General features: G+C 49.2%; 2 protein-coding genes across 7 annotated transcripts in view; one reads left to right on the forward strand and one right to left on the reverse strand.

Annotated features, from left to right (window-relative positions):
* The window catches only part of IFT38 (intraflagellar transport 38), a 35,685-nt gene extending 21,892 nt beyond the window's left edge, over nt 1-13,793 (reverse strand). For 2 of the 3 annotated variants that reach the window (XM_060648290.3, XM_078440179.2), the window contains exons 1-6: nt 13,661-13,793; nt 10,923-11,034; nt 9,521-9,605; nt 8,492-8,671; nt 5,868-5,963; nt 2,844-2,927 (exon numbers count right to left, since the gene is read on the reverse strand). In XM_060648290.3, the coding sequence (XP_060504273.1) occupies nt 2,844-2,927; nt 5,868-5,963; nt 8,492-8,671; nt 9,521-9,605; nt 10,923-11,034; nt 13,661-13,682 (579 nt within the window). In that variant the 5' untranslated portion in view covers nt 13,683-13,793. Of the gene's footprint in view, nt 1-2,843; nt 2,928-5,867; nt 5,964-8,491; nt 8,672-9,520; nt 9,606-10,922; nt 11,035-13,076; nt 13,271-13,660 lie in introns of all 3 variants that reach the window. The other variant, XM_078440180.2, reaches the window with a different exon arrangement.
* Nucleotides 5,399-19,857, forward strand: CE3H16orf90 (chromosome E3 C16orf90 homolog). Of its 4 annotated transcripts, XM_060648294.3 has the most exons (4): nt 5,399-5,481; nt 11,922-12,177; nt 18,591-18,941; nt 19,346-19,857. In XM_060648294.3, exons 2-4 carry the CDS (start codon nt 12,153-12,155, stop codon nt 19,501-19,503), a joined length of 534 nt encoding a protein of 177 aa, XP_060504277.2. In that variant the 5' UTR covers nt 5,399-5,481; nt 11,922-12,152; the 3' UTR covers nt 19,504-19,857. The 4 variants fall into 4 exon arrangements, with proteins under 4 accessions (XP_060504277.2, XP_060504279.2, XP_060504276.2 ...); XM_060648296.3 differs by lacking the exons at nt 5,399-5,481; nt 11,922-12,177 and adding an exon at nt 15,147-15,571; XM_060648293.3 differs by lacking the exons at nt 5,399-5,481; nt 11,922-12,177 and adding an exon at nt 17,961-18,107.

Here is a 19,857-nt window from a genome sequence, read left to right on the forward strand (position 1 = left end):
CAGGTCATGATCTCACGGTTTGTGAGTTCGAGCCCCGCGTCAGGCTCCGTGCTGACGGCTCAGAGCCTGGAGCCTGCTTCCGATTCTGTGTCTCCCTCTCTCTCTGCTCCTCCCCTACTCGTGCTCTCTCTCTCTCTCTCTCTCTCAAAAATAAATAAACATTAAAAAAAACAAAACAATTTTTTAAAGGTATGCGCTCCTCAAATAAGAAACACCAGTGTGATAAATACAATTTCCCCTAGCCTGAAATAAATGGCCTATAAATAAGTAATAACCCCTTTTAAGTATCCACGCTGTTGTTTTGATTTTGCTTTTAGAATTATCAAATATCATGGATACTTTGCAACACTTCACAGACACCTGAAAAGGTGTTCACCAACTATGTCGCCTACCTGAAGCTAATGGAGCACTGTGTGCCACCCACACTTCAATTAAAGAAAGGAAATAATAAATAACACATACATGCATGCAAGCATGCATAGAGGGTTCTCCGGGAAATGAACTGGGCCCTCATTTGGCTACTGTACTCCTAATACATACTTAGTGCTAAAGGCACATTCATGCCATGTTAACTCCAGCCAGCCAGAACACGGACAAGCAGTTAACTTTTCAACTGAGAAAGCATCACAACTTACCAACAGCTGGGGTAGAACACGAAGCATTTTCTCCTGGCCTAGGTGAGACAGGGTTGCCGACTTGAGGCCCCATCACCGCTAAATACTTGACTCTGTATTTTGCATGAATGGGGTTCTCTCCTCCTCAATCACTGGCTCATGAAATGGACACGGATGCACTACCACCATCTAGTCCTCAGACCCTCTCGGGTTTCCCCACTTGTCCCCATGAAGTCCTTAACACCAGGCGAAAGTCACCCTTGGCATTCCGTCAGCACATCTCCTCGGGCTCTCCTGGACTTTCGCATACTTTCCGCTGGTGAAGAGTACGAGCCAGGTAACCTGCAGAATGCCCTTCAATGTGCCTTTGTCTGATTAGCTTCCGAACATGCAACTTCAGCAGGAAAGCACAGATACGACCGTATCCGGTGCATATCTCCGGGTGCAGAATTCTGATTTGTTCCGTTACCTGTGATGTTCACTTTGACCACTGGATTAAGGGGGTGTCTGCCAGGATTCTCATGGGAAGTTCCTCTTTTGTCCTCTGTAATTAGTAAGTACTTTTGTGGGGAGCCTTTTTTTTTTTCTTTTTTAAGTAATCTCTACACCCAGTGTGGAGCTCGAACTCACAATCCCAAGATGAAGAATCACTCCCTCTTCTGACTGAACCAGCCAGGAGCCCCTGTGGGGAGCTACTTTGAAACTATGTGAGATACTTTCTCTTCATCAGCTTTCACTATTTTTTATACTAGTGAGAACTCATGATCTCCCATTTCATTCAATGCTCTATAAGCCATTACTATAATTTATTCTGAAGCTTAAACTGTCCCTAGTTTAACCAGGGGAAGCCCACTCAAGCTGCTCCTGTGTCCCCCCGACAGATCCCTTTCATTCTTTGGGCACTTCCTTCCTTGCTGGCCCAAAAGGATCTTGTACTTTCCTGTCCCAGCTCTGGACTCAGACATTTCTCCTCAAGAGCCTGGTTCCTTTTAGTGGAGAATGGCATTTAGAAGCCTAGATGTGGGTGCCAAGTGTGCTCAGAGGTAAGAAAGATAGGAATGTGGACGTGGGTGTGCATGTGTACGTATATAAATATGACATAAACTTAAGTGCACAGACATACACGCAGGGAGCTGGCTACCTACCTAACTAGCCAGTGAAAACCATGCATTTAACCAAGAGCTCCAACTTCAGGGTTCATTCTCATTTTCTTCTCTTTCTCCTCCACTAACTCTCTTTTCCAAGAGTGAGAACCTAGGCATTCATCATCTTTAATATAGTTACCTACTTCTCCATCTGTCTATGTGCCCTCAACCTCCCATCTCGGCTGCTCTGCCCTTCTTACCTGCTGAGGCTGCACCCTGGTGCTGGGTTCAGGGAGTATTACTGTTTTAGGACAAGGATATTATAAAAACCTATCAATCTTAGAATTTACAGCAAATCTCAGCAAATTCTTGTTTTCTGCTACTCCGGCTTTACATAAGCCTCCCCTGCCTGTGTGTACTGAATAAAATGCATCACTGATAACACAGGAATACCTACTATGGGCCAGACTGTGTCTGACACACTGTTACAACGAATACACAGAAGGACCCCATGTGGCAGACACTGCCTTTCTCCCTGTTTTACAGACGAGGAGAGTGAAACACAAGGAGGTTAAGCAACTTGCCTAAGATCACAAAGTGGGATTCAAACCCAAAGCCGTCGGAGTCGAGAGTCTCCCTCACTACTACCCTCCAAATGAATGCTTGAGATGAGATGAGCACATAATTGACGGCGGGTGAGCAGTTAACGGTGGCGGCCATTCTATTCGTTACGGCGCCATTTAAAAACCTCGTGCCTAGGTTTCCACACCAAAAAAAAAAAAGGAAAATCTAAAAATCATTTAAATGCCCATCTGTGATGAATTAAATGATTAAATAAAGTGTGAAGAGTCCATAAAAGAGAGCATCACTTATGAAAAGTATTGAAGAATGTAAGTGAATTATGAAATTATTAAAACTGACAAATTTTGAAGGAGAAATTTTTTATATTTATAACAAGGGGGAAAATAATAAAAGGAAGCAACCTACGTATCCTAGAATGTCCTCTGCATTTTTCATTTCCCCACTTTCATATCCCTTCTCTGTCAACAGGCCTAGGGTTGCTCTGTCTTAAGGAAGTAGGGACTAAATCAATTATTTTCAAGTCCCAGGCACAAAAACTTTAAATAAAAGCAAACAAGCTTACCAGAATGTCTTTTATTGCAATTCTCATCACTTTTTCAGTCTCATTTATTTCTAGAGGTCTGGCAATTGCTTCTGTTCTCAGTTCCTGTGAGAAAGAATGAAATGAAGTTCCTTTTTAGAAGAGGAATTCTCAAAACCAATTCCTAGATGTAGATACAGCTTATGGACTAGTGCTCTAAAGTCCCATTACATTGTGGACCTCTGAGGCAAAACCCCTTCTTCTAGCAATTCCTCCAAACGTTCTTCTAACCCTAATGCCAACCTGGCCTCCCTCCAGCTCCCTGGGCCTTCCTCAGTTACAGGCCCCACGTCCCCACAACGCCACAGACAAAACGGAGCCCACCTCTATCGCCTTTACTCCCAAGTTTGCTTCTTTACCTATATTCATTCATGGGAACCCCAAACAAGAGCAGCTCAACCTGCCGTCTGAACCCCCTGCCAGCCTCTAGGATCTTTCCCATGATTAATTCCCTCTAAGTTGCCCGTCACCGACATCTGCAGCCAACGAGAGGAGTCACCTTGGTCCTGCCCCCTAGCATTAAGCACTAAACAATCACGGGAGGCATCTGTGCCTATCATACCAACACCGGGAACTTCTCTGAGCCGTGGGATTTGAACGTGGATGCAGTTCTGAGGTTTCTGCAGCACGTTCCCAAACTGTCTTGGGCTTCCTTCATTCCACAGCGCCTCTCGTCTCCCCCACTGTGGAAAACTACACACGGCAGGGACCATGACCTATTCAAGGACACAGAGCATGGTGCCTTGCCCGTGACTGATACTAGTCCTCGGTGAGTACATGAAAAACAAATACTGGACAGGGGATCTTCCTCAGACCACGACTGTATACAGAATTTGAGAAGTTCCATATTCATGGCTCCCATGGCAACAGTCCGGCCACTGATTATTTCAATTCATTAGAGGACGGTGCTGAAAGAGTCCCCAGTGGAATCCCGGTTCAAGTCTCCCAATGAAGCCACAGCTCTGTGGCAATTAGCAAGTGACCAGCTCTCGTCTCTAGGTCTCTTAGAATCATGTGTAGACACACGTGCCCTCCTGCACTATAAAGAGAAAACACAGGCACCTGAGGGGCTCGGTCGGTTAAGCATCTGTCTGACTTCGGCTCGGGTCATGATCTCACGGTCCGTGAGTTCGAGCCCCGCATCGGGCTCTGTGCTGGTGGCTCGGAGCCTGGAGCCCGCTTCGGATCCTGTGTCTCCGGCTCTCTCTGCCCCTCCCCCACTCACGCTGTCTCTGTGTCTCTCATTCTCTCAAGGGTAGATGTTAAAAATTAAAAAGTAAATAAATAAAATAAAAGAAATAAAAAATAGAAAACAAAGAACCCAGAAAGCCTAGAGCTGCCTTGTTAACTGAATGAGCTACTAGACGGGAGCGGCCGTTGTGTTCTGCCAACCGCCCTTCACCGGGCGGCCACCACCAGGTTACCGTATCGAGAGCAGGGACGGTGCGCTGGTACCCAAGTCCCCTGCTTCCAGACCACTCCTGGCGCAGAAATGAAAAGCAAGAGAAAAAACACTATCATACTTCATCAGTGATGCCAGAACATAGACCAGGAAGCGAGAGGCCACGGCTGACATACCTGACCAGAACGAGATGAATTAACCGCGTTGAACTTAAAAACGTGAGATGTGAGCACGTGTGCTTCCAATGACATACATCTTTACACGTAAGAGTTAAACAGCATCCATTTCTTCTTCAACCAGCGGCTCCCAAACTCTGCCGCACATTGGAATCACCCGGAGATCTTTAAAAGCTGGATGCCTGGCTCTCAGCCCCAGACATTCTGACTCACTGGTTTGGGGGACAACGTGGACATCAGGTGATTTCAAAGGACTATAGGAGCTCTGGAAGGGTTTTAGGAAGCACGCTCTTAAACAGCTCCTTACATGTAGTGGAGGAAGCATTCTCCTTGATGGGCACTGGCCGAAACAAGCATTGCAAATGAATTTTAACTATAGCATCCACTTCAGCTGAGTGGTTGGGACTGCCTAGGTCACGGGCTCCCCAAACCTGCTGCACGTCAGAATCATCCGGAGACTTCTAACTTCCAATGCCTACGTCATACTCCAAACCAATGACATCAGAACAGAAGCTGGTATCCACGCACACGTGATTCTACCGGAAAGCAAGGTTTGGGAACCATGGGCTCAGAAGAGCACTATGTAGACAAGAATGCTGAGTTCCCCAGGAAAAAGCACCATGATCAGCAAAGTCTGCTATGGGCACAAGGAGGAAAGTTCCAGCAACGTGCTACATAACTGCTATTTGTGGACTAGAAGCCACAGCTATTAAAAACAGACCAGTGGGGGCGCCTGGGTGGCGCAGTCGGTTAAGCGTCCGACTTCAGCCAGGTCACGATCTCGCGGTCCGTGAGTTCGAGCCCCGCGTCAGGCTCTGGGCTGATGGCTCGGAGCCTGGAGCCTGTTTCCGATTCTGTGTCTCCCTCTCTCTCTGCCCCTCCCCCGTTCATGCTCTGTCTCTCTCTGTCCCAAAAATAAATAAAAAAAAAAAAAAAAAAAAAAACGTTGAAAAAAAAAATAAAAACAGACCAGTGGCCCTAGAAGCAAGAATGGCAGCTAACGCTGTGTATTACTTCCCAGCACGATATCTCATTTAATCAGGTACATTTATATGTGTGTGTGTGTGTGTGTGTGTGTGTGTGTCTATAGATATATATGTATATACACACACTTAACGTTTACTCATTTTTGAGAGACAGAGAGAGAGAGCGCAAGCAAGGGTGGGGCAGAGAGAGAGGGAGACACAGAATCCGAAGCAGGCTCCAGGCTCTGAGCTGTCAGCACACAGCCTGACGCGGGGCTCAAACTCATGAACCGCGAGATCATGACCTGAGCCAAAGTCGGACACTCAACCAACTGAGCCACCCAGGAGCCCCAGTCAGGTATGGTTTAATGAAATCAGAAGGACCGGGAAAAGCAGAACTGGAAAGGAAAACGATGAAAAATGCTTCGTTGAGGAAGTATTCAAGCATCCGAATACCGCTTACCCTCAGCTCCACCTCCTTGCCCAGCAGGTCATACAGAGAGGCCCCTCTGGATGTGATCTCAGAAGCAAGCTGCCTGGCTGCTTTCAAGTCTGCAATCTGGAAGGAAAAATATCAAAAACGGAAATCTCGGTGATAGGTTAACAGACATTCAGAATAACCAGTTTGTTAACATCGATTCCTGTCTCCCGTCAGGATACCTGACTACTGACCATGTTTTGCACGGGACACATGTTACATCCTGCGGAGGCGCACTCCCGGGACACGTGGGGCTCTCCGAAAATCCAAATGCCAAGTCAAATGTATTCCTCAACCAGGAAGTGTAGGGAGGGTGAAAGGGACATGCTTCCTATTCCGACTCAGTCCCAACAGGGGACCCCGAAGGTAGCAGGGTGACCACAGGAGGGACAACCGGAGAGGCACACGTCCTACCTCAGAACCCTGGTGCCCCGCGTTCATCGCTCCCACCCCCCGAGCCCCCGCCTCCGGACGGGCCGCACAGGGCCGCTAAGGCCCACGTGACGTAACGCGTCCACAGCCCTGCAGCAGCGCCCGGCTCCCTCAAGGGTGGCAGCTGCTGCCGTGAAGATGACGGCCCGTGGTCTGAGCACAAGCTTCTTTCTTAGGGTTCACAGGTCACCCCCTCTTCCTTGCATCTGCTACGTTTTCCAAAGAGCCCCAATGTTTCCTTGCTCTGCTCCCTCTTGCTCTCTTGCAATTACATGTCACCGCCTCTTATTCCCAGACCACCAGCAACAAGGCTCCCTCTTCATTCACAGCTGAGGACTCTCTTCCCGCTTCTGCTTCCTCCAGCCCCAGCTGCACCCGCCTCACGGCAGCAAAGATCTGGTTTTCTCCGCGGGAGTCTCACCTCCCCTGCTTCCGGGCCTGGAGTACATCAGAGTCTGGTCCCCCGAAGTCTTCCTAGTCACACTCCCTCCTGAGTTCTAGCCCTAACGCCGTCTATGACCTGAGGCCCGACACCTCACACTGAACGTGTTCCAGACCAAACGCCCCACCCTTCCCACCAAGCCCGCTCCTTCCATGCTCCCCTCCGTTTGGGAAACGGGCAACTTGGTCGGTTCCGGTGCTCAGACCAAAGACTTTAGAGCTAGGATGTCTGATACTGCACGGACTTGCCACATGTGTCCATTTTCAATGTTAAATTGTTTAAAATTAAATAAAATTTAGAAAAGAAAAAGATGAATAAGGAAGTAAAAAAATTTAGAACCCACCCGGCTGTGCTAGCTACGCGTGGCTAGTGGCTGCCGTACCGTGCGGCGCGGATAAAGAACCCATCCATCATCACAGAAAGTTCTACCGGACAGCGTGGCTGTAGGATCTTCCTTGCACTGTTTTCTCTCAACTCACATCCAAGCCCCCAAGATCTACGTTCAAAGAAGGTTCTAACTTCCGGTCACTTCTTTCCATGGAGGCGTCTCACTCCTGGTTAAAAACCTAGGTGTGGTTTCTCTGGCCTGACCATGGGCGACCGCCAAGGTTTTCCCTGGCGGGCCCCACGGGGAGAGCTGCGCCCACCGCGCACCAGAAGAGACTCCTCGCTGCAGGCTCTGAAGGGAGTGGCAGTCAAGGACTCCGGCCCCCTGACCCACCGGTTCCTACAAAATATCCGCCTTCCTAGCCCCAGGGCCTCCCCTCCCAGGTCTCCCATCCTCGGCCTCCGGCTGAGGTCCTCTCTGGTGCCTCCCAGGCTTCCCTGTTAGGGAGCTGAGGAGAAAACCCGAGGACAGTCTCCCCAAAGACCCAGCACCCACCACTCTGCCACTCCTGGTCCTCCCCCACCTCAGGGTGAAAACTGCTGGGGCCTTTTGTTCAGAGCTCCCTCAGGACACAACCCTTGACTGGTGCGCCCTCTCCTGGGAGAAAAAGGAATGGCGTCGGGGTGGGGGCCGGGGGGACACTTCCTCTGCTTTTAGCCCCTTGCCCAAACCATGACAGTAAGTGACTCAGGACTTAACTCCCACTTCTGACTTGCTGCTTGAACCAGGACTCCGATGCCTGGCAACTCAGCTCCCTCCTACCTCAGCTGAGCTCCTGACGTCACCCACTTGGTTCAAAGTCACTGTCATGTCTTGCTTTGTAACAGGTCCACCTCCACCCTCACCTCCCCCCTCAGTCTGATCTCACCCCAGCAGCCAGAGTGATGCTCTTAACACAGAATTTCAAATCCCTTCCTGTCCTCCTGCTGAAGATGGCACCTCTCCCATCTCCCTACTGAGGACACCTGCCCCGGCCCTCCCCGCCCCTGCCCTGCTTTACAGTTCCCCACACGTCGGCCACCTGTGACCTGACATTCCTTCTGCTGTGTGCTTTAGTCTGACGCCCCTAACTGAGCCACAGGAAGAGCGGGTTTCCGTCCTCGGTGTTCATGCCCGCATCCCCTGCGCCTGAACTGTGCCTGGCATATAGCGGGCTTTCGATGAGGAGCTGGATTAATTTACCGTGGCTTCTGTTTGTATCCAAGTGCTGACGAGTGCAAAACTGAAAAACTGCTCTCAGTTAAGGCGTCAGGAAAGAAGTGGCGCCGGGAGTATCTGACAGGGTCCATTTCAGACCCTAAGAAATAAATATTCCGTCCCTCACCAGGAGCCTTTCATGGGCCTCACCTTTGAGCCAAGATCAAACTTGAATTTGCTGACGTCCTCTTCTCCTATCTTCGAGCCCTCCAGCCCTTTGGTCTTCATGGCGTTATAAAGGACAGAGGTGATCTTGAGAAGTTCTTTCACTGCATACCCATCTGCCTGATAAAGCTTCTTGGTATTGAGTTTTATATGTGCCTTGGTGGCCTATTTGCAGACAAAAGAAGAGTAACAGTTTAAGGCCCTTTCCACGAAAAATCTAAATCAAATCCTATGTAGGTAATTGGAAAATCTCTCTTCAGTAACCTGACTGTATTAACGGTCAAACTTTCAAGTGGCTCAGGCACCGCAAGCGGGTGTGTAAACGGACGCCATCTGGATGGAGAGCAGTTTGGTAAGGGACAAGAAAATTACAAATGCACATTATCTTCGCCCCAACAATTCCAATCCTAAGGACTCATGCTAGAGACGCAGTCATGAAGAAAAGGATATGTACAGGTTATTCACGACAGCGCTGTTGCAGAGACACAAAGTTACAAACGTCTAAATGCCTATCTGTATATAAACTACATAAATCATGGTATACCCAAACAAGCACTACTACTCAGCTATAAGAAAGAATGAGGAAGCTGTATTTGTATTTGGAAAGTTCTCCAAAATGCACCATTAAGAAAGCAAGATCCCAAACACCATGTATGTAAAGGAAGGGCAAAGAATGTATATTGTATTTGCTTACCTATGCATAAAGAAAACTCTGGAAGATGCGACTGGGGACGGAACTGGGTCAACGGGCAGGCAGGATAAAAAGCCATTCATTCTACTGTTTCACATTTGTAAAAAATGTTGAACCGCGACATCTATTACCCATTCAAAACTAACGAAATAGAATTCTTAACAAACAATGAATTAAAAACAGAACCCCAAAACTCTGTGCTGGTGAAACAGCTACCAGAAACCTGCTAACGGGAGGCGGTCAGAAACCCGCAAGCGGCCCTGACGAGGACTCCTCTCCAGTGGGGTTCGTGTTATCACTCTATCACAAAGCCGGGAACTAACCATGAACTGGGCAATTGCCTTAATGAAGAACACTCGGTCTTGTTCAGTCTCCACATCTGAAGGGATGTCAGTGTGAGGTTCATACCTTTCACAGAAAGAAAAGACACAAGTTAATTAAGTGGAAAGTTAACACAAGAGAAAGCAGGCAGCTGAGGGGATCTGTGACAATTAGCTCTTGGAGGCCCCAGCTAAGGGGGCAAGGTTAAGAGAGACCTCAAAAGTAGCATAAAATGCTAAACACTCAAGGGAATGCTGAGTCCTCACCTAAGAACAGATTTATGGGATTCCAGAAATCAAGTCTGCGGCTCAGCACACAAACTTAAATCTGTCTCAGACCTGAAAGTGTAATTAACATAATCAGAACTATTACTCTAGCCGACAGCCCTTGACACAAGGGCGTGAGGTTGGGAAGCGCGGAGTTACAGGTGCCACTGACGACCCGCCAGGGGTCAGAAGTCAGCAGTCTCTTCCTAGGCAGCCTGCATGCTAAGAAGAGTTTTTACACTTTTCAAGGATTACCTATCACAAACAAAACACGTGTAAGAATTTGCAACAAAGATCTTATGTAGCCTGTGACAGCTAAAATAGTCGCAATCCCCTTAGAAAAGTCTGCCAACCCTGAACCGTGGTAGATTTCTCACCCAAAATGAAATTTAAAACTTGGTAATTTCTACTCCAGTGCTCATCAGAGTGTGTGGGGAGACCATCACTCCCTGTGGAAGTGAGAGCATGAAGAGGCGCTTGGACCTGAGCGCAGTGCATGCTTCCGACTAAGAAATCTCCTTTTACCACTGCCTGGTATATTCCCTTCTCCCACGGCGTTCTTTGTACTCCACTGATTTTTTTTTTTTTTTAACATTTATTTATTTTTGAGAGACAGACAACGAGCAGGGGAGGGGTAGAGAGAGGTAGACACAGAATTGGAAGCAGGTTCCAGGCTCTGAGGTCTCAGCACAGAGCCCTATGTGGGGCCTGAACCCACGAACCATGAGATCATGACCTGAGCTGAAGTCAGACGCTTAAACGACGGAGCCACCCAGGCGCCCCTATACTCCACTGATTTTAAACAGGTTACAAAGGAGTCTGTCAAACTCACAATTTATTGAATTCTTGGGGTGCCCGGGTGGCTCAGTTGGTTAAGTGTCCAACCTCGGCTCAGGTCATGATCTCACAGTTCGTGGGTTCGAGCCCCGCGTCGGGCTCCACGCAGACAGCTCGCAGCCTGGAGCCTGCTTTGTATTCTGCCTGTCTCTCTCCCTCTCTTTCTCTCCCGAAAATAAATAAACGTTAAAAAAAATTTTTTTAAATTTATTGAATTCTTCCTTTTGCTTCACAACGGTATTCTATTCTTGGTAGCTATGGAATATGGTATTCATTCTTAGACCTCAATAAAAGTTCTAACCGTTTCACCAGCCAAAGAAGCACTTCAGACACAAGTCCAAAATTTGGTGTGCGGAAATTTTCCATAGAGATATGTCGAGGGTATCCCAAGGCTCTCATCATCTCTGTGAAATCTGTCCAAAGGTAAAACAATTCAGTCAGTTCCCCATCAAAGACCAACCACTTACTAACTTCGACATTTCCCTTGCTTTCCCTGGTTATTCCCAACATATTGGCAGTTTGGGGGACTATTTATCAACTCTCTAAGAGGGAAAGTGAAAAGGAGATGAAAAACATCTCTGCTTCCTGAAAAACATTTAAGTTCAACGGGAGGGCAAAGTAAAAGCTTTACGTTATAACAGGGTTTAGGGACTGGCTGTGAATCTTTCTTTGGTAGGTCATTTCTCTTGGATATCTTTCTCTGTACTATTCAAAATGAGAATTACTTGTGGGGCAGGGTTCCCTCCCTAAGGAGGGAAAAAAAAAACCAAAACCTCAAGGCGACCTGGCTATACACATACCACACGTACGTGACAACATCCGTCACGACCTTGTAACAGGAGATCACTAGTTCAGACTACGTGTTTGTGTCTTACCATATATGGGAGACAAAGAAGTAAAAAATAGATTTAAAAAACTACACCACGAGGCACCGGGGGCTCAGTTCTTCGGGTACGAACCCAACTGAGCGGTGCCGGCAAGAATAAAGTTGCTTCCCGGAAACAAAAGCCTCAGTGTCACGACTCTGCCCGAGGATCCCGCTACACCTGGCTTTATACAAGGTCATAAGGAAAAAATACATTACATGTGAACAGTGGTTATGTTTAGAGGTGATGGTGGTCAGGGAGAAGTTCACCTGAGTTATTTTGGAGTTGTCTTTTTTATCTTTGTTTAGTGAGCATATAGGACTAAGGTCCTATATAACCCAAATTTTAAAGGTTAATTGCATATTTAAAGAAATCTTAAAGAGACTGGTGGAACTATACAGCAATACTTAGATTTTTTTTTTTTTATACACCAGAACAAGAAACAACACTACTGATACTTGTCGAAACCGGAGGTGGTGGTCACTAAGCTTTGAGCAGAATGAGCAAATGAACACAACAAACGTTTTTTGCGTTTCCACAACGTGCCAAGGTCTATATTCGGTGCGCTTCTGGCTACAGAATGCCTATCCTCGCCCTTCCTGAAGGTTCAAAATATCTCAGCGACATTCACAAATAAACTTCCTGGGCACCGGAGGTTAGGTTGGATGTCAGCAGGCAACAGAAGAGAAGGTACGAGCAAAGGAAAGAGCAAAGGCACAGAGGGCCTCTGTCACTGTTTTCTGGGAAATGTGAACAGTGGTGGTAAATAATGTGGCAGTCTTCCCACCACACAGCCAGGACCTGCCTAAATCCGTCCTCCTATTGAGTAGTCAGGTTCGGTTAATTCCGCAAAATGGGGACAATTTGACTGAGACTCTTACCATAAATTGCACACACGTTTGGCATTCATTAAGGGCAAAATGTTCAGAAATTCCCTTCTTACACCTTCCCCCCCAACACAACTCCATTGAGCGTCCCCTAGCAGAACGCTGGCCTCGGTCTCTAACAGTGGGGGGGGGGGGGGGGGGGGCAGAAACTGGTCTCTACAACGCACAGTCCCCCAGACCCCGCAAATCCCAGAGGTCGTAATTCACACCGTGGTACTACCAGGGGTGTCAATAAAACGCGAGGCCTCCAATCACAACTGAAAGGAGTAATCGTTAATGGTGACATTTCCAGCAATTCGGTTGGAAAACTGGCAGTGAAGACGCACCCCAGACCACACCACATTGGCAATCACCGGCTCCACCCACGCAGGTGGAGCCCGCCTGCTCAACCGCTTCAGATTCAGAAAATGATGGTGCCTAAAAGGCAAGAGAATTCGATTCACACAGGGCCAAGTCCGGATCCCTGGTTCCACCCAGTTCTAGCTGCGTGACCTAAAGCAAGCAACTTTACCTCTCCGTGGCTCGAAGTATTTCATCCCGATTACACTACCTACCTCTGCCAAAGCGAGGACTAAAATACCGTATTGAACGTAAAACGCCTGGTGTGTAACAGGTGCTCCAAAGAATTAGTAACGAATTCTCTTATCCGGATTCCACTTCCCCACCCTTCCAGCAGAGGTGTCTGGGCTCCCTTCTCCTCACCAGCTCTGTTAGGAAGCACGCAGGCTTTGGAAGTTAGACAACCTGAATTCAAACTCCAGCGCCGGCTCTCACCGCCTGTGTCCTCTGACCGAGTTACCTGACCTGGCTGCCCGTTTCCTCCTCTCTAAATACAGGAGCACAGAGTAGCTCCGGGGAGTAAATGAAACGATGCACACGCACAGAACAGGAACTACCTGACAGATCGTAAAAATTCGGTATCAGCTGCAAGTATTATCAATCACCAGTCCCCTCCTCGGTTTTCTGAGCTCTTAAGCTAACCCCACTCAAAAACGTCTCATCGTCTTCCAATACGGCAGCGAGCAGCCCCGTGTGGCAATACAAGTCCTATGACATTAGATACGATTAACCCCGGCTCCTCAGCCGCACTAGCCACACGCGGCCGCGGGCACACACACAACCCCCCCGCCATCGCAGAGACAAGTCTGGGGCGCCCAGCCTGGAAGGGGTGGGGGGGGCGGCAGCGGGCAGGGACACCCCTGAGCCGCACAGGCTCGAGAGGGGGTTCTGGCCGTGCACGCCTCGGACCGAGGACCCGCAGGTGACAGCGGGCAGGTATGCCTTACTGCGGAGGTCGCGGAAAGACATGGCGCTCTGGTCCCCAGCAGCCTGGAGTCTGGGTCGCTCGCCCTCAGCGCTCACGGGTTTCTATGGCAACACACCCAGCCCTCAACGGCGCGCGGCCGGGGCCAAACAAGACTGGGCCGGAAGGGGCCCGGTCGCGCGCGTGCGCATGCGCAAGCGAGAGGGCGCTGGGCCGGGTGCGCCTGGCGACGCTGAGGGATTCCGGTCGCGGCTAGGGGCTGCGAGTGCGCAGCATTTGCGTACCCTTCACACACGTTGCAAACACACATGTGGCCCTGGCGGACGCATTCTGATCACCTACTACGTGCCTGACACTGCTAGGCGCTCTACGTACTGCTTCACATTTCTTCCTCAACTCCCCTAGACAGAATGTACGGTAATGTTACGAAGCCGGGTCTCCCGTGCCCAGCACATTTCTCTCTGCCATGGGTAAACTTGCTGGCTTCACCGGCGACCGAAGGCCCAGAGAAGCGGCAACAGCATGAAGGGGCGAGGCCCGGGATGTAGCTGAGCGAAAACCCAGGCTGACCACCAGGCGGCGACAGGCGGCTCTGGCGCGACCGCGCCTGCGCAGCTGGCTCGGGCTTCACAGCAGGCCGGAAATCGGCCCCGGTCCTTGCAGGCCGGGGATTGTCCTGGCAACCGTGGCTTTTGGGGCGTGGGTGTGGGCGTGAGCCCGTGGAGGGAGTGTGGGGCTGCTGGGTGAGGGATGCGCGTGACACGTGGCCTGGCCGCCGGGAGATCCCGTGGGAGTCCTCCCTGCCTGGCTGCCAAGGTGGGAGGCAGGCGACCGAGAGGGGCTGGGGGCGTGAATGAAGTGTGCCGAGTCCGGAAGGGCGGGCCAAGAGGAAGTAGTGCCACCCTCTGGCCACCCTCCTCCCTGTTGGTGTGGGCGAAGGAACCGACGCACAAAGGCTCGGCCCTTAAAGAGAGTCCCGAAATAGAGCCCACACACCTGGTCGCGCTTCCGTGGAGAGTTTTGTTTTTCCCTAAACGTAAAGCTTAAAATCTAGTGCTCGCTTCGGCAGCACATATACTAAAATCTATAGTTTTCTAGAAGAAAACTTAGGGGAAACGGGTTGTGACTGCGTTGAGCAAGATCTCTTAGATACACCAGAAGTATGAGCCCTTTAAAAAAAAAAAGTTTAAAAAAAAATACATTGGACTGCAGCAGAATTTAAAACTGCTCTTCAAGACACTTTTAAGAAAATGAAAAGATAGCCCACAGTCTAGAAAAAAATATCCACGAAACACACGTGATAGGAAGATTTGTATCCAGAATACATAATGAACTCTCCAAATCAGTAAAAAAGCAAATCAGTTAGAAAGCAGACAAAAAGGGGGCGCCTGGGTGGCTCAGTCTGTTGAGCCTCCGATTTAGGCTCAGGTCGTGATCTCACGGTCTGTGAGTTTGAGCCCCGCGATGGACTCTGTGCTGACAGCGCAGAGCCTGGAGCCGGCTTCCAGTTCTGTGTCTCCCTCTCTCTGCCCCTCCCCTGCTCATGCTCTGTCTCTGTCTCAAAGATAAATATTAACAAACAAACAAACAAACATATGGCTGAGCAATTCTACTCCCAAGTATTTGCCCAAGAGAAACAAACAAAAACTTAGGTTCACACAAAAACCTGTACACAAACATTGATCCCAAAACTTGAAAGCATTCAAACGGACATCCCTCAATTTATGAATGGATAAACTGTGGTATATCCATATAACGGATTACCAGTCAGAAGTAAAAAAAGAAACGAACTGCTGATATATATAGGAGGACAATGCTGAAACTCCAATGCCTTATGCTAACTGGAAGAAGCCGGAATCAAAAGGCTACATACTGTATGATTCCATTTACATGACAGTCTGGATAAGAAGACATCAATAGTTGCCAGGAGAAGGTAGGTACAAAAGAATATTCGGAGGGTGATGGAACTGTTCTATATCTTGATCGTGGTGCTAACTATATGACAGTAGGTGTTTATAAAAACTTACAGAACTTTGCACAAAAAAAGGTCAGTTTTACCATATCTAAAATTGTGTCTCAGTAAGCATGACTAAAATCAAAAAAGCTTTAAAAAAGCAAAACTAGAGGTGCCTGAGTGGCCCAGTTAGTTAAGTGTCCGACTCGATTTCAGCTCAGGTCATGATCTCACGATTTGTAAGAACCTGCTTGGGATTCTCTCTCTCCTTCTCTCTCTGCCCCTCCCCCACTCTCGAAATAAAGAAATAACCTATTGTCAATTCTTTGGGGTATATACCTAGGAGCGGAATTACTGGGTTGTATGGCAATTCTATGTTTAACTTGTAGAGGAACTGCTAAACTGTTTTCCCACAGTGGTTGCACCATTTTACATCCCCACCAGCAGTGTAAGAAGGTTCTAACTTCTCCCACATATTCTTTTTTTTTTTTTTTAATTTTTTTAACGTTTATTTATTTTTGAGACAGAGAGACACAGAACATGAACAGGGGAGGGGCAGAGAGAGAGGGAGACACAGAATCCGAAACGGGCTCCAGGCTCTGAGCTGTCAGCACAGAGCCCGACGCGGGGCTCGAACTCACGGACCGTGAGATCATGACCTGAGCTGGAGTTGGACGCTTAACCCACTGAGCCACCCAGGCGCCCCACCTTCTCCCACATTTTCATTAATATTGTCATTTTTTTTTTCTTATAGCCATCCTCATGGGTATAAAGTGGTATCTCACGATCATTTAAATTTGTAATTCCCTAATGACTAATGATGTTCAACATCTTTTCATGTGCTTACTAACCATTTGTGTATCTTCTTCGGGAAAAATGTCCATTTAAGTTCTTCATCCATTTTCAGATTGGGTTTTTGTTGAGTTTTTAAGAGCTCTTTATATATTCTGGATACTGTGCTTATCAGAGATATAATTCATAAGGTTATCCCATTCTGTAGTCTTTTCACTTCTTGATAGTGTCTTTTGTAGCACACAAATTTTCAATTTTGATGAGGTCCAATTTATCTATTTTTTCTTTTGTTGCTTGTGCTTTTGTTATTATATCTAAGAAACCACTGCCAAATCCAAGGTCGTGAAGGTTTACCCCTGTGTTTTCTTTAAATAGTTTTACAGTTTTAGCTCCTACAGGTAGGTCTTTGTTGTATTTTGAGGTAATGTTTGTAAATGATGTGAGGTAGGGGTCCAAGTCCATTCTTTGGCATCTGGCTGTCCAGTTGTCCCAGCACCATTGTTGAAGAGACTATTTTTCTCCTATTGAATAATCTTGGCACCCTTGTTGAAAATCAATTGACCAGAGATGCATAGGTTTATTTCTGGGCTCTCTTTTCTATTCTATTGGTTGGGACATCTATCCTTATGCCAGTTCCACACTCTGGATTACTGTAGGATTATCGTAAGTGTTGCAAACAGCAGTAAGGAATCTTCAAACTTTTTCTTTTTTGGATTGTGTTGCTGTCTCAACCAGGTTAAACCTTCAGTCCATGAACAAGGATATATATATACATATATATATACACACATATATCCATACACACACACACACGTGTGTGTGTGTGTGTGTGTGTGTGTGTGTATGTTTCCCTTTTTTTCTAGCACTTTTGTAGTTTTCAGTATGTCTTCCACCTCCTTGGTTAAATTTATTCCTGTTTTATTCTTTTTCTTTGCTACTATGTAAAAATACAATTAATTTTTGTGTGTTGATCTTGAGTCCTGTAACTAATGAGCTGAACTTTTTATCTCTAATGGTTTTATCCAAATAGGTTTTGTTTTTACATGTGACTTCATGTTTTCCCTATATGAGAACAGGTATCTGTGTATGAGTTTAACTTTTGAAGAAACTGTCTCCCAAAGCAGTCATATCACTTTACATGCCCCCCAGCAGTGCACAGAGCCCCAGTTCCTCCACATCCGTCCTTACACTTGGTACGGCCCACATGATACCCCATCATCAACTTACAGGGCAATGGACGGTTAGAAAAATTAAGTGACTTTCGCAGCCACCCCAAACCACCTTCTCAGCAGGCTCAAAGCACTGGCTCAGATCTCACCAAGTCTGTGCCCTTAGAGCCTCATTTCCCACCCACGGATGAGCAAACTGACACCCCAAGAGGTCACTGAGGGAGTGACTCTCTGGCCTTCAAGACCTGAGTCTGTTTTGTGTGGCCTGTCCCAAACCAGATCAGGGACCTCCTCTAGGATTCCACCCCCTTCCCTTGCCCTCCACCCACCCTTCCCCTACCCCGGGGCATCACGCTCTCCCAAACTTGGGGGTCCAGGAAGGCTGGGAGTGTTCCGTTTGACATCACAGAGCCGGTTGCCACGGGAGACGTGCAGACCCAGGCAGGGGAGAGCAGAGCCCTGCTGCACAGGAGGCCCAGCAGCTCCTCCCCCACCACGCTGGCCCTCCATGGAAGCCTTGGTCTGTGCGTTCTCTGAGCTGCGCATAAGAGAAGGTGCCGGGCTGCAGGGAGGAGTGGCAGGAGGAGAGATGCCCTCCTGTCCCGACCTGGGCCCAAAGCCACCGGAGTGGCCTCAGCTACATGCATGCTTGGGAGAGGGGAATGGCCAAGGGTCTAGGCTGTGTGATCCTGGACCCACTGTGCAATTTCTATACTGACACCGGAATGCTCTTTCTAGGCTAGGGGGGCAAAAATGGGTGGTAGAAAGGGCTTGAAAATCCTGAAAAAAATCTTTGTGCCACGGTCTCGGGTTTCTCAGACCTCCCTGTCGGATGGGAAAGGGAAGAGGAGTAACATATTGGGTGAGGGTTGGCAGGAGGCAGGGGACTGAGCCTGTTTGGCGGACAGGCAGGTCGAAGCTCGGCAAGCCACGGGTGGTGTCCATTACTCGAGCTGGCCTTAAAGCACGTGACTATGTTCTCCCCTCGTGGCTGCCGTGGCCTGCCAGCCACCACCCTCTTGCTCTTCCCTCTGCAGATGCAGTGAGCTGGGCCCGAGGACATCCCAGCCACCCCGACACGCCACCCAACATCTACGAGGGGGGCCTGGGGGCCCAGCAGCAGTGCCCTGGTGCCCAGGGAAGCAAGCCCAAGAACTTCCGGCTGCGCCACCTCCGGGGCCTGGGTCTCTACCTGCTGAGCCACATGCAGCCCGCCGGCCAGGGTGAGAGCCACTGGCTGGGCCAGCTCATGGCCAGGGGCTGCCTCCCACCGCCCGAGGGTATGGCTTGGCCCCTAGACCTGCCACACGGGACTCTGGGCCCAGGGGACAGCCACCGCTCAGTTCTTCTGGAAACTCAAGTGCCCGGGGACAGCCTGGAAAATCCAGGTGAGGCAGGGCTGGGACAGGAGGGTAAGACCCAGAGAAGGGTTTGTTGGGGACTCAGATGGACCCAGATGGGCCCTTCTTCACTCCCGAGGTTCCTGGGTTCCTATCCCAGCTCTGCCTTCAATGAGGGACCTTGGACAACTTCGTCCCCACCACCCCACCCCCAACTTCAGTTTGCCTGTTTGTAAAACGAGGGGGCTGAGTTAGACAAGGGTCCTTCTGGCTTGAACCATCCATTTCCTTCTTTCTCCTCCCTTCCTTAGGGCTCTCTTTATGGAGAACTGCTCCTCCTTTCCTATTCTGAAGAATGCCAGGTTCGGGGTGGGGGGTGCGCTGGTCATAGGATGGGCTAGCAGCCTCCCTTCAGTCCCTCCGAGTGATTCCTCTCTGTCCACTTTCTTCAGCTTCCAGTTCCAGCGTGGACCCGGCCAAGGGTGCCCCCTCCCAGCCTGGGCCGCCAGAAGGCTCGGGGCTCAGGCCGAAGAGGTCCTGGGGGACCTCAGAGGAGTCCACATGTCCCTTGTGCAAGAGAACCCGCTCTGGGGCTCTGGAGAGACCATAGGGATCTGATGGCAGGACTGGCTGTCCCAGCTCAGGACGGGAAAGGAAAGGATGGCTCAGGAGAGGGAGGCAGGTCCAGAGAGGAAGGGCTCAGCCCCCACCAGGAGTCACCCCACAGAGACACCCCAGCAGCTGCCCAGCACCAGAGCCTGGGCCTCAGGAAAACTCAAGGGGGGGGGGGGGGGGAGGGAGGAGGAGGTCCCGAGGGAGGAACAGAAAAAAAATAGAAGCCCTTGCAGCCTGCTCCAACTCAGGTCAGCCACCTGTACCTGGGAGGCCAGGCTGATCGGAGACTTGGGCTCCCAAGAGGCTGAGAAGCCCACAGGTCTAATTTTAATAAAAGCCAAGGCCTGCA

This window comes from Panthera onca, chromosome E3 (genome assembly GCF_046562875.1).
Source record: "Panthera onca isolate mPanOnc1 chromosome E3, mPanOnc1 haplotype 2, whole genome shotgun sequence".
NCBI classification, from domain to species: Eukaryota; Metazoa; Chordata; class Mammalia; order Carnivora; family Felidae; genus Panthera; species Panthera onca.